This window comes from Leuresthes tenuis, unplaced genomic scaffold (assembly GCF_036924035.1).
Source record: "Leuresthes tenuis unplaced genomic scaffold, fLeuTen1.0.hap1 SCAF_2, whole genome shotgun sequence".
NCBI classification, from domain to species: Eukaryota; Metazoa; Chordata; class Actinopteri; order Atheriniformes; family Atherinopsidae; genus Leuresthes; species Leuresthes tenuis.
Genome location: NW_027325356.1, coordinates 6,655,699 through 6,668,255, shown reverse-complemented (window position 1 = coordinate 6,668,255; position 12,557 = coordinate 6,655,699). Strand labels below are relative to the sequence as shown.

The window sequence follows — 12,557 nt, the reverse complement described above, 5'->3', positions numbered from 1 at the left end:
ATCCTCTGTTGTGAAAGAAATCAGACCACAATTTGACTCTCTTTGTATAACTTTTCCATCATACATGATGACAGTGTTGCCAATAAATGCAATGGCCTGCTGGGGACATGATTACACCTCAGTGTACTATAATGAGAGTTTTTTTTTATCATTATGTTTTCAATTTTTTGTCTGAACATGTTAAATATAATAATTATTATTATTTATCAACAAAAGATAGGAAACTGAAGAAGAACCAAGGAACCCAGGTAAAAAAGAGAAACATCTGTCCTGCCCTTGAGATATCCTTTGTGTGTGTGCCTCTGAAATAGATTAAGGACACATTAGGATTATATGTTGACAGAGTAGTGTGAAGAAAAAGTACAAATCAATGTGTCCTCCTATCATCTGTGTTACTGACCTCTAAAGATTGTTCATCATAAGATGTCAAGGGACAAAGAGAGACTCAAAAAACACAGATTCAACCTTGACTTTATTCCTTTTTTAAATGAAAAAGACTAAGCTGGCCACTGAGCAAAATTTAGAAATTAGCGTTTGTCTCTTTTGAGACCTAACCAAGAAAATAATCAACAATCTCCTCGTCTGAAATTTGAGGGAGAATTGAATACCTGCCCCATGTCATTTCAGGATGTCCCTTTCAATGGTGATTACTAAGAAAGGGATTATAACTCATTCTATGCAGTTATATAATACAGAAGAGGATTTGGGCTGTTCTGCATTTGTGCAGCTGAGGACCTGAACAACACACTGAAAAAAATAGTAACAATATAAAGATGAGTAGTATAGTCAATGAATACAATGAGTGCCCAGAGAAGAACAGGCTCTCTGCATTGAGATGTATCATCCAGCATACCAATGGACAGTCTATTCTGTATCATACAGTCTAAACTTAAGATTTAACCAACAGCAGGAGCTTCTTTTTCAGACCAGTAGATAAAAAGTAAAACAGTGAACTAAAGAACAGTGATGACATTACATCTGTTTGCGTTGTGGTGGTTCCTGATGACTGTGTTTGTGTTGGTCTTGGTGTATATGGCTGCACAGCACAATGTGCTGAACTTGGAGAGAAGAGCAAAAAATATGTAATATAAAGCAATTTTTATCAGTCAGAAAATTAAAGAGCTAAAATATTTTGTTTTTACAAAGCCACGATATCTCAATTCAATTCAAGTCAATGCGTTATCATTCCCTGAGGGGACATTATATTGCTGCAGTATAAATCATTGTTATAGATAGATCATATTAAATAATGAAAATCAAATAAAAATCAGTTGATCATATGTAGCATATGTATTTTGTCCAGTGTATTTAAACTGGATGAAGAATACATTTGTCTCCATAACATATTGAACACTGACTTCAAGGAAAATTAAACCCACAATTTTTTTCTTTGAACTCCTGTGGGGGGGACAGGCAGTATCCAACGATGGCAGCATCTTATGAGATATGAGGAATGGAGCTTAAAGAAAGATTTGTTATTGGAGCCCTGGTGCTGCCTTGGGTGTGATATTTTGTCACCATCTAGTGGACATTAAAATGTAGACAAATCTGGAATTTGCCAAAAGCATCCAAGTGTTTAAACAAATCTTTGTAGGTATACACAAATAACTCAGCTTAGCCTTTACTAAGTACTTTCACCATTCTAATGACATTTGGTTCCAACACAGAAAACGGTGTGACTGAATGAAAAATGTTTTATTTTCAAAACTATGGCAAAAATCCCTATAATTACATGACCAAATTTACCTTTATTTACCTATAAAGCTTTGGGAAAAGCTAATTAGTTGATAGTAACATAGCTTTCTTTAGCAGTTTTACGTAATTCAGAAAGATGCATGGCATTGATTAAGCATTTGTGTTTATAATGTGAGGATCTGTGTTATCTTACACATGCAAGGAGAACATGACTGTTAGGCAGTTTTATCCTGCTTTTTTTTTAACTTCTCATTGTTCCTTAAACAGACCTTGTGATGGACTGGTGACCTGTCTTGGGAGTACTATGTCTCTTGTCCAATGCAGCTAGGATAGGCTCCAGCTGCCATTTGACTCTGAATTAGATTAAGCGAGTTTAGAAAATGGATGGATGGGTTCCTTATGCAAAGGGACATGCTTTACTTTCTAATTATCTTTTTCTCACCTAAGACCTCACCTCGATCAAAGTTAAAACCCAAGAAGTATAAGCCTTCATAAAACAAACTGCTTAATGTAACATAGAGCATAGAACAAGAACAAGCATCCAGCCACAGTAACACTCACTCCCTGGGCTAATTTAGAATCACCAGTTAACCTGGGAAGCCAGAGGACCTGGAGAGAACCCACGCGCTCCAGTTTCCTTCTACTTAAGCTCTTGGGATTGCTTAAACAAGACTCAACGATAACATGCTTACCGGTAAATATTTTTAAATGAGCATCTCAACACTCTGAGAATGAATCGGTCCATTATAAAAGAAAAAATTGCAACTTTGAATTTGCTGACTTGCATTATTGCAGTTGTGTAATGGAAACTTGATGTGTAATTATTTGTTTATCTAGATAGTTTCCCTGTATAATTTCAATGGAATCACACTCAACAGTATGCAGCCCGACAGCTTTGATAGTGCGCCAGTGTCACCATCTAGAGGAAATAATCTGACAAGGTAAATATACAGTGTTTCTACAGCAGTACAAACCAAGATACATTTTAAATCACTGGACATCTTTAACCTCCCAAACTGCCATTTCTTCTTTAAAATGATCTAGATTTGTTATGCCGATATCTTACACAATAACCAAAAAGAAATGATTCAGCTCTCTGAGTGACTCATAGCATGTCCAGGGTATACTGCTGCCTCTTGCCTATTGTTAGTCATTTTACATGTCTCCACCCTCACCCCATCTGACTGCCTTGTAATCACACTACTGTTAAAAGTTTGGCCTCAAAGCACTCTGCCAGAAAGCCTCACAACTGGCAGGGTGCCGAGGCACTACGTAAAGAACATCAAATCCGGTTTGGGATGTGGGTCAAACACAGGTCTCCGGTTTATTTCTAGTTTTCAGTTAGATTGGTAATGGTTAGGCAAGTAGACTATCTCTTTTTTTGTTATTTCAGCCACCCTTTGCAAGTTGTTGCAAATGTGATAAATTTAAGGGCATTCAGTATCCATTCATGAGATATGTGCCATAATCACTGATAACAGTAACAAAGCTACTTGGTTTGATATAGGCAACAAAATCCCCTGATATAGTTTAAGGAATATCGTAGACACTTAACCTCATTAACCACGTCATCTCAAGCTATTGTTGCTGAGAGGTTTCAAGGCAAACTTTTACCTACGTACTATGACAGGAGATTCCCTTTCTCACACAGGTAATCTTCTTATTGGCTTCTCTGACTCGGTTGGGTTCAACATAATTGAGGACTGCCAGCAAAATACAACACCCATGCAATCCTAATTACCGATGAAGTTGGTTGCCGGATCTTTTTCTTTTTTTTTTAGTAACTGATTTAAATATTTGAGATTGTATATATTTTTCATATCGGACTTTTATAGTTAATTAAAACAAATAGTACTTTCCTGTCAGAGGTTTGCACATTTGGAAAATTAAATTCTATATTTTGATTTTTCATAATAATCATATGTAGCGAACCCAAGTGTGGAATTTAATACAAACTTAAGATTTTAAATGACTGCAACATTCTTTTGTGGGGATGGTCAGTGTGGAAATACCAGATGGGGGATTTCTACATCAAAGAAGAGAAATTTACAACAACCTTTGCCCACAAAAGCATTTTGGGGGGAGTTTTCTCAGCCCCTCTTTCCACAGACCTGTGCCATAAATTTAGATAAATGCATTAATAGCTTAGTGCTAACTAAGCTGAACAAACAACGGACCCTCTCAGGAGAGTATTGGGGAAAACCAGAACAGGACCCTTCCGACCCTATATGGGTCAAAGTAAATGATGGTGACCGTTTGCTCTGACTCTTACTCAAGCCAGAGACAGACGCTGCACGGACCTCTCAAAAGGATCTCACCCAGAATCACTTTTTAGCTGAATCTTGAAACTGTATTAAATGGGCTTTGTATCTTTGTACAAGTTCTTTCGTGTTCTCAGTGATATCACAAGCTGCATTTTAATACCTTTTTCATGATCGTACGTGGAACGATACGGAAGATATTATTATTTTGGAAAATTACTAATCAGCTTATGGAGCCACATTGCCCCCGAGTGGTTCATAGTACTGAATAGTTAAACCCAAACTAATCAACAACTTGCATATGACATGTGACATTTATATGGAATAATGCAACTATTAACCAATAATCAGCTGTTTCTTATTGTATTCTGTGTTTAACACAGGAAAATAACATTGGTTGGTTCGTTATTCATACTTCATAACTCTACAGATATCCATCTGAATTTTGAGACTCATAACCATCATGTTATGTTATGTTGTTTTTGATGTCTTTATATCCTAAGTTTACGCTATATCTTTACCCTTTATATCTTAACAAGTTATGGTGTTTTAGAATCCTCTGAACAAATGTTTATGAGACAGAGGAATGCAGGAGTCGAATTCCTTTGACGCAAACCTCCTTGCAGGTCGCCTTACAAAATACGCCCAGGCAGACGTCACAACAGTTTCAGGCATACCATTGGCTGAAAGTGTAGCGTAGGCCTACGTCATGCCCCGCCTCCGTGAATCAAACTCCGGAAACCGCGAGGAAAAGTCATGAGTTTTGCCCAGTTCGCATGGGTTCTTCAATAGAACATGGACGGAATATTGTGAGAGAATATTGAAAGTCCAGATCAGTAGAGAAGATGAAGAGCAGAGAGCTCTAATTGATGGAATGAGAGTCTGGAGGAGAGTGAAAATGGCAGGAGAGGAAGATGAGAGGGAAGAAGAAGGTCCGAACAAAGACAGAAAGAGAAGAATGTAGTAGAAAGATACATTTTGCGTTTTTGTTCGTCCGTCATCTCCTCTCGTCTCCTCTCTATAGCACGTTTTAAACTCTGCTGCTGCAGCATCCTCACCTACTTTTCATCACCAAAAGGAGCCAGCGTTCAGCTTGTCAACCTTTTTGTCAATCTGTGGTGAATTTAAGTTCACCTCATCAGAGTTGGTCAGCAACCAAAGCCAAGTCCACCCTTGGACAATTTTATCATTATCTGCGGAAAATTCAGACACACCACCCGTTCGTCTTCAAGCTACCAGAAGGAAGGCTTATTCTCCGGCGCAGGAAAGCGACCGGTCCAGTCCCTGAAAGTCAACCACAACGAAGGCCGCAAGACGCGGAACTGAGAGAGACCCAGTGGGACCCGCTGGCGATGACCTGTGGTTCGGAGCTGACCTAACCTTAAGATCTGCCCTGTTCTTACATTTCAGACGGTATGCGGTGGGTGTCGAGAGAATTTGCTGTTAAAATGATAAACTAACCCAAGTTGTTAGTCTTTTAATTCAAATAGTAACAAACCTAGACTATTTGAATGATTCCTGTATCCATCCATCCCCTCCCCTTAGTTCTTTTCAATTCACTGTTTCTTATATAATCATCCATATTCAAAGCATTTCTCCTGTTGTCTTAAGGTTCATGTCTTTGGTCATGTCATTTTAATAAATAGTTATATAGTCATATATATATATATAAAATCAACCGGTTTTTGTGTATGTGTTCTTTACGTACGTGTGAGTCCAACAAAACGAGAATTCACGAGTAGCGACTATATGAGACTGGAATTTATTAGTTATTAATTAATCATTGATTATTAATTTAACATACCAGCATCGTGAGATTCTGTCGTTTTCCTTCGATTGAAGGTGGTGCCCTAAAACGAGGTTAAAGGCTTATTCAGATAGTGAGAACTTTCGGATAAATCCTTATATCTTATCACATCACACTACGTGTGTCCGCTATAAATATATATTGTTGGTGCCTTGTGTGTCGGCGATATATAATTTGGCTACACATACAACAACATACATTTGTAATGGTTTTATTTTCTTGTATTAAAAATAAATAGTACCTTAAAAGTCAAACACTGTGAAGTAGTCTAGGCTGTGCTTTACACTGTTTCATGCAGTGTCCTGTAGTAGATTATTACAAATTAGATACAGCCAAAAAGAAAGTTTAAATTTCAATTAATGAATTTAGTTTTCCTTACTTTTTGCTTTTTTTTTGTTGGCAACTTTAAGTCATGGATAGAATATCCCATTACACCTTTCAGTAAATCCTCTGATACGGTCCCTTAATTTAGTGACATTACAGTTGCAAATTTAGACAACCCCTGAAGACTGGCCTTATATTCATTTATAGGGATAGTTCAGTTCAGTTTTTTTTAAGTGGGGTTGTGTGACGTATTGAGGAATAGTTAGTATCTCATCTGCATTCAGCAGCAGTCAGAGAAATCTCTGTTTGAAGAAGCAAGGAGAAATTCTCATGATGGTGCCAAGTTAACAGCTACAGAAGCAGGGACAAAGGAAGAGCAACTTTGAAGCATCTAAAACAACTCAAACATCCAAAAATGTCATAGCGGTCCTGTTTGCCTGATCTTGGCCGGGTAACCAATCCATCACAGGGCCAAGTTTTTTTTGTTTTTTTTTTCATGTGATATGCTGCATTTATGCTGTTGTTACATGTACAGATTATCCCATCATTTTTGGATAGATGGAGTATTCAAGGCAGGTCAACTTTTTGTAATCTCCAACAATAAAAATGAAAACAACACTTTCAGTGAAAAATATCAACGCCCTTTGATATCCTTTCCTTCAGAAAATCTATTCAGATATGAGTACACATGATAGAAACATTTTTCTGTTGGATAAAAACTAAATGGCCAGAATAAGAGAGTGACTATTTTAATTTGTCCTATATTATTGGAGGTAGCTGGAGTCCTAAGTTATTTGATAATGTCATAGAAATTAATAACTGAATTCAAAATATGTAAAGGGAACAACAAAAGAATAGTTAAAAAAACATTAGGTTAGCTTCCCCTTCTCATTAAACTCATACATTCGCATTTGCTCATTTAAAGAAGAACAAAGTAACTGTAACCCTTTTCTGTAACTTTAAGAATATTTATAGTGAATATTGACTATATGCATAAAAGCTATTACATTCTATTACATTATTTAATGTATTCGGTACAGTTTAAGCACAGGCATCGGCATCATTCTTGTGGCCCTCCTTTGCCAGATAAGATAGATTAGCCTCCCTTCACCTTGAGGATTTAAGTGTTGATAACACAGTTAATGAAGTGGCAACAAACCAATTAGACATCAGCATGAAAAGATTCCCAGACTAAGCACAGTTAAGTTCAGAAATATTTCAACACAGGCAGAAATGCCGCTGTCAAAATGATATACTTAACAGAGAGAGAGCAGGAACTTTGTAGGCAGGAACTAGAGAAGACTAGGATCACATGTAAAAAATAGAGGCAATGTGATTATATGGGTGTGCATGACTTCTGCTGCAGCTGGGGCATTGATTTTTATGATGATGTGACAGACAGGAGCATCTGGACAAACCATGATATGTCTACTCAGATATGACTTATATATCTATAATATATCTATTTATATATCTTATATATATATATAAATATATTTGGGTGGTGCTTTATAGTTCAGATGAAAAAGACTCAAAACATATTGTGTAAACCGGGAGTTTTTCATGATAAAGAAGAGAAATATTTTTCAATGGCAGAGCCAATACTGTATGTTGAACACAACTTGTCACTTGTTTAGGCCCAAACCTAACAAGTGTCTTCTGAGACCTAATTTTGTATTCTTGTTGACTGCTTTTTGGTTCTAAATAGCACATCTTTATGATAAGTTCACAAAGTACTTTTTTATTACTGTTTTGCAAAGGCTTTGACATTCTAAACCCTTTCCCCGAAGTTGAAGTAAATTCTCTCTAATTCAAAGAGTGAGTCTGCATTTTAAGCACTCACTCATTAAAAAAAAGCTTGAATTTCTGGACCAAAAATATTTTTGTGTGTGCTTTGTTTTAAAGAACCTTATCCCCAATAATATCACAAGTTTAATATTGCTTCCTAATGTTATCAAAACTGCAACAGTTTAGCGGCTAAATGGGTAAGTAGAGTGAACCTGCTCCTTTATAAGAGGTTACAGTTATGTGCTATGTTCTTCTGCTCTGGAGCTAAGGCTAACTGACAGGCGCAAACTCATGCAGAAGGTGCTTAATATTTCCAGGCCTACTTCACCTAAAGATGCAGGACATGACATTTCCACTAAAATCAACAGAACCAAAAAAAAGCCTTTTTTCCTTAAGCCTATAAACAAATCATTAGACTTAAAAAGAGTATAGGTTCAACTTTGTGACATACACAGGAAGAATGAAGAAGTAGCTATACTACACTCTTTCAGTTCAAATGTGAGACATACTAATAAAATCATGCTGACTCCAACCAGTAAGCGTTAACTATTTATCAGACGGTTGTTGTGGGCCACAGCGAGAGCCCTGTCATTGCACAAGAGTTTGTTTTCCTAGCCTATCTAATACAATCTAATTAAAAGAGATTGATATAACAATTCCTGATTAGCATGACCTTGAGCGCTTTAGCCTCTTGGCTTATTTTCAAAAGAGGCAACACTAAGACTGATTAGGAACAGCAAAAGACTTTGGCATAAGCTGTTAGGCTGATACCACTGATTTGTGGTTATAAAGCATTGTGCCTGAGTTGGAGTAATAAGAAATAAGTCATTTTTACGACATGAAAATCAAAAAATATATACATGTTCTTTTAACTCTTGGTGATACAAAAAAGTGACCAGTAAGCTGTATGAATGAATCCTATTAACCAATTGACTCCACACATTGGAGACTAATGCATACTGATATTAAACTCAAGACTAAATCTGTGTGCTCACCAGTAATACAAAAAAATAAAATACTGAGATTCAATGATTACAATGTAGATACCCAGAGAAATTCAAATACTTATTATTGTGTAATAAGAAGAAGATAGACAGCATTCTGCCGATATGTGAAGGGGTAGAGTCTATTTTAAGTCCCGGTGTGAATGTGCTCTAAAACTAGCTCTCCTGTGTCTGAAATTAATCTCAAATTCAAGTGACTGGTGATTTGGAAATTCTGGAGAGGAGTTCACCCAAGACTCACTGGAATGATTATATCTCCAAGTTGGCTTTGGATGGAGACATGGGTCTCTCTGTTTGACAAAGTAACCTACAAAAGTTACCATTTATTGGCCTTGTGCCTGTCAGACATGTTCACAAGTTGACACAGACTCTCTGCATCCATTGTAGCTCCTTTCTATTACTGGTGCAGAGCAAACTTACAAACTTACTTTACACTCTTGGTTTAACACTTTTAACACTTACTTAACTTCACACATAGTGTAGTAAAGAAGGGGGAATATTTGTCTACTTCTTCTATTCAAAAGCTCTACTTCTCGCGAGGAAACACTTTTTCAGGACAGGTAACCTGTTAGTTGTTACCGATATCTTGGTGAAGTGAACACACTTCTTCTTTGAAGTTTGTTTTCCCTCTCATCGCATAAGTAATGCTGTCCTTAGTCGTACCTGGCAATTGGAGTGCACTTGTCATTATTTTTAGTTGGGTTCGACCCACATTTGAGCAAGCCAATGTGAGGAAACCCTACATAACACCAAAGTAATCCTGAGGCTACAGTAATCACTTGGCTCATGCTCTAACGGGAGGATTTCAGAGGGGGATTCCAGAGGATTATTTTAAAAGAAAAACCTGAGAGTAAGAGATGCACCATTCCAAGTCAGGCCACTCTATGATGGAGATTACTATCTAATGGACTATGGACTGTTGTGATTTAGTCATGGGGCAGACACAGCAAACAGAGAGCTGTGAAGAGATTGATGTCAAAGCCCTTCAAGATATGTATAAAAAATTTGTCACTGAGTGCCCAAGTGGCGTTCTTTTTCTGCACGAGTTCAAGCGTTTCTTTGGCGTGGACCCGACAGGAGAAGCGGCTGAATACGCGGAGAGTATGTTTCGAGCTTTTGACAAAAATGGGGTGAGAAAACAAAACTGTCACAGCCTGTTTAGCTGTACTTCTTCACAAGTGTTGAAATGTGACCAAGTTTTTTCGCTTTAAATTTACTTTGTAGGACAATACTATTGATTTCCTGGAGTTTGTGGCAGCACTGAATCTTGTTTTTCGGGGTGATCTGGAGCATAAGCTGCGTTGGTCATTCAAGGTGTACGACAAAGATGGCAATGGCTATGTGGACAGGAAGGAGTTAAAGTCAATAATTGATGTAAGTCAGTTAAGAGTCAGCTGAGGATTCTGGGTTTTTTTCCCCTTCTAACAGAATGCAAGTTTCAGGTTCAAAATTAAGCAGCAAATTATGCAGTTCAGCGTATATTTCATTGAATGAACAAGCTATGGACTTTGACATGCCTTCACTTGATTGTGCTCCCATTTTTCACGGTCACTATCTAAAATGTGGAAATGACTTAAATGTTGATATTTCACCACATTGCTAAGCTCACAGTAGTAACTGGTGAGAGTTAAAATTGCTGACGTTTTGATTTTGACGGGTGGGAAAAAATATGACTGTATTATATCCACAAGCACTTTTAATACCATCACATGTCAATAATGTTGTTTCAGTCAAATAATAATTTTAATTTATTTTATCTATTCTTTAAGTAGAGTACATAAGTATTAACTGTGGGACAACTTTTCATCTTCATTATGCTGAATCATTAGCTGTTGCTAATCTAAAGAACATGATATCCCTGGTTCAAATTTAAAACAGCCTTGTTTTTTTCACTGGTTCTACTTTTACACTGCTGGAAATATTTTTTCAACTTACAGCAGCTTTTAAATTAACATTATCTTTGAAAATTTAACTACGTAACGTGATAGATTAATCATCATCAGGAGATTTTCCCAATGCCAGTTTCTTAAAGTGTATTTTGATGATAAATGATAAAATATCGTTCCTCTTCCCCTTATGAAAAAGTGATCCATTCTAGATTTACATTAAAAGTCAAAGTTAACATAATGCTGAAGTTGAAATTCCCACCTAATTCATTATATCATTGCACTGCATCAGTTTAAATCCTGGGCAGTTGTTGAATGTGTTATGCTTAATTTTACAGTAACTTAGGCTAAAAAAAGTGAATGACCTGAAACTTAATGAGTTATTGAAATCCAATATAATGTCTTCTATATCTTTTTTCAAGAGCATTTCTCGAATTAAGAAATGCTCGAAAACAGATACGGATGATTCACAGCTTACAATTGATGAAGTGGTTGATCGAATACTAGAAGCTGTTGACACTGATGGAGATGGTGAGTATTTAGTATTGTGATACTTACATGGGAAACAGAAAACGTCAATCCTGCTTTGTTGTTGTTCTGCCTGCACAGGTCATATCAGCATGGAAGAGTTCATTAAAGGTGCCCAGCAGGACCCGTGGGTGCTTAACATGCTGAGGTTAGACATGAACCCTGCAGCATGGGTGCAGGAGCACAGGAGAAAGAGTGCACACTTCTGAAGAGTCAAAGCACATTGGCCTTTTTAATGCCAACAGAGGGAGAACAATTTTGGATGAAATTAAGCAGACTTGGATATGTCTATTAAGCATATTTATCAAATCTTCACAATACTTGCTTAGAGCATGCAAGTTTTATATTCTCAAAAGCTGTCTTTAGGGCCATCTTTTGGCATTTTGTACTGTAAAGGGATAAAGGGATACAGTGATTACGAACATTATCTTTGGCTGAATATCATGCTATTTTTGTAAATATCATTCAAGCAAGAATTTCCTTTATTTTCAATATATAAATATTGTTTGCAAATGCACCTCAGCAGCCTTCTTGTCATAAAGTGTCATTCTGTAAATAATTTATCCTTTCAATATGTTTTTTATTGATCTTACGACACATTATGTCATGACTATGTGTTCTGAATCAAAGTACAATAGAAAAATATTTATTTACTTCCCTGTTGTTGTTTAAATGCAGATTTTAATTTCAATTAAAAGAAAAAATCATTTTCATATCATAGTTATGTTATTTTTTCCCCACTCTTCAATGTAATGCTGAGGCATCACAGACTCACTTAAGTCCTGAATTCTTCATTACGTGACTGCATGTGAATCCTGAAAATCTCTATTGAGCCAGTATATTATTTGCAAAGCAACACATGGGGTTTTCATGACTATCACCAACTTAATTACGTGTGCTGATAATTGGTGCATCTTGGTAAGATGCTTTCCACTTCTTTGCTCATGGTGCATACATGTACATCATTACAGATAAAGAGGGAGACCTCTTCACCAACCATGAACAGCCAACTTTGGACAAAATCTAACTAAAACTTGGACTAGAAAGTTCAAAGAACCAGTTAGTAAAATGTGTAAAGTTCATCAGATTTAGGATTAGAAAGTAGATCTACTCGTGTGTAAACTGATATCTGCAATTTAATCAAACAAGCTCTGTCCTCCTATGGCTAAACAGGAGCATCGTGCCCTAAACAGGAGGCAAACCTCTAATGAATTAAGTGTATACACGGCTTCGTAACCACTCCCAAAAATATACAAAGCGTAAT

General features: G+C 36.7%; 1 protein-coding gene across 1 annotated transcript; it reads left to right on the top strand.

The window, feature by feature from the left end:
• The first annotated feature begins 9,811 nt into the window (after positions 1 to 9,811).
• On the top strand, positions 9,812 to 11,502 carry LOC140302370 (guanylyl cyclase-activating protein 2-like). Its single transcript, XM_072381198.1, has 4 exons — positions 9,812 to 10,009; positions 10,104 to 10,253; positions 11,188 to 11,296; positions 11,375 to 11,502. Exons 1-4 carry the CDS (start codon positions 9,812 to 9,814, stop codon positions 11,500 to 11,502), a joined length of 585 nt encoding a protein of 194 aa, XP_072237299.1.
• The last annotated feature ends 1,055 nt before the right edge of the window (positions 11,503 to 12,557 follow it).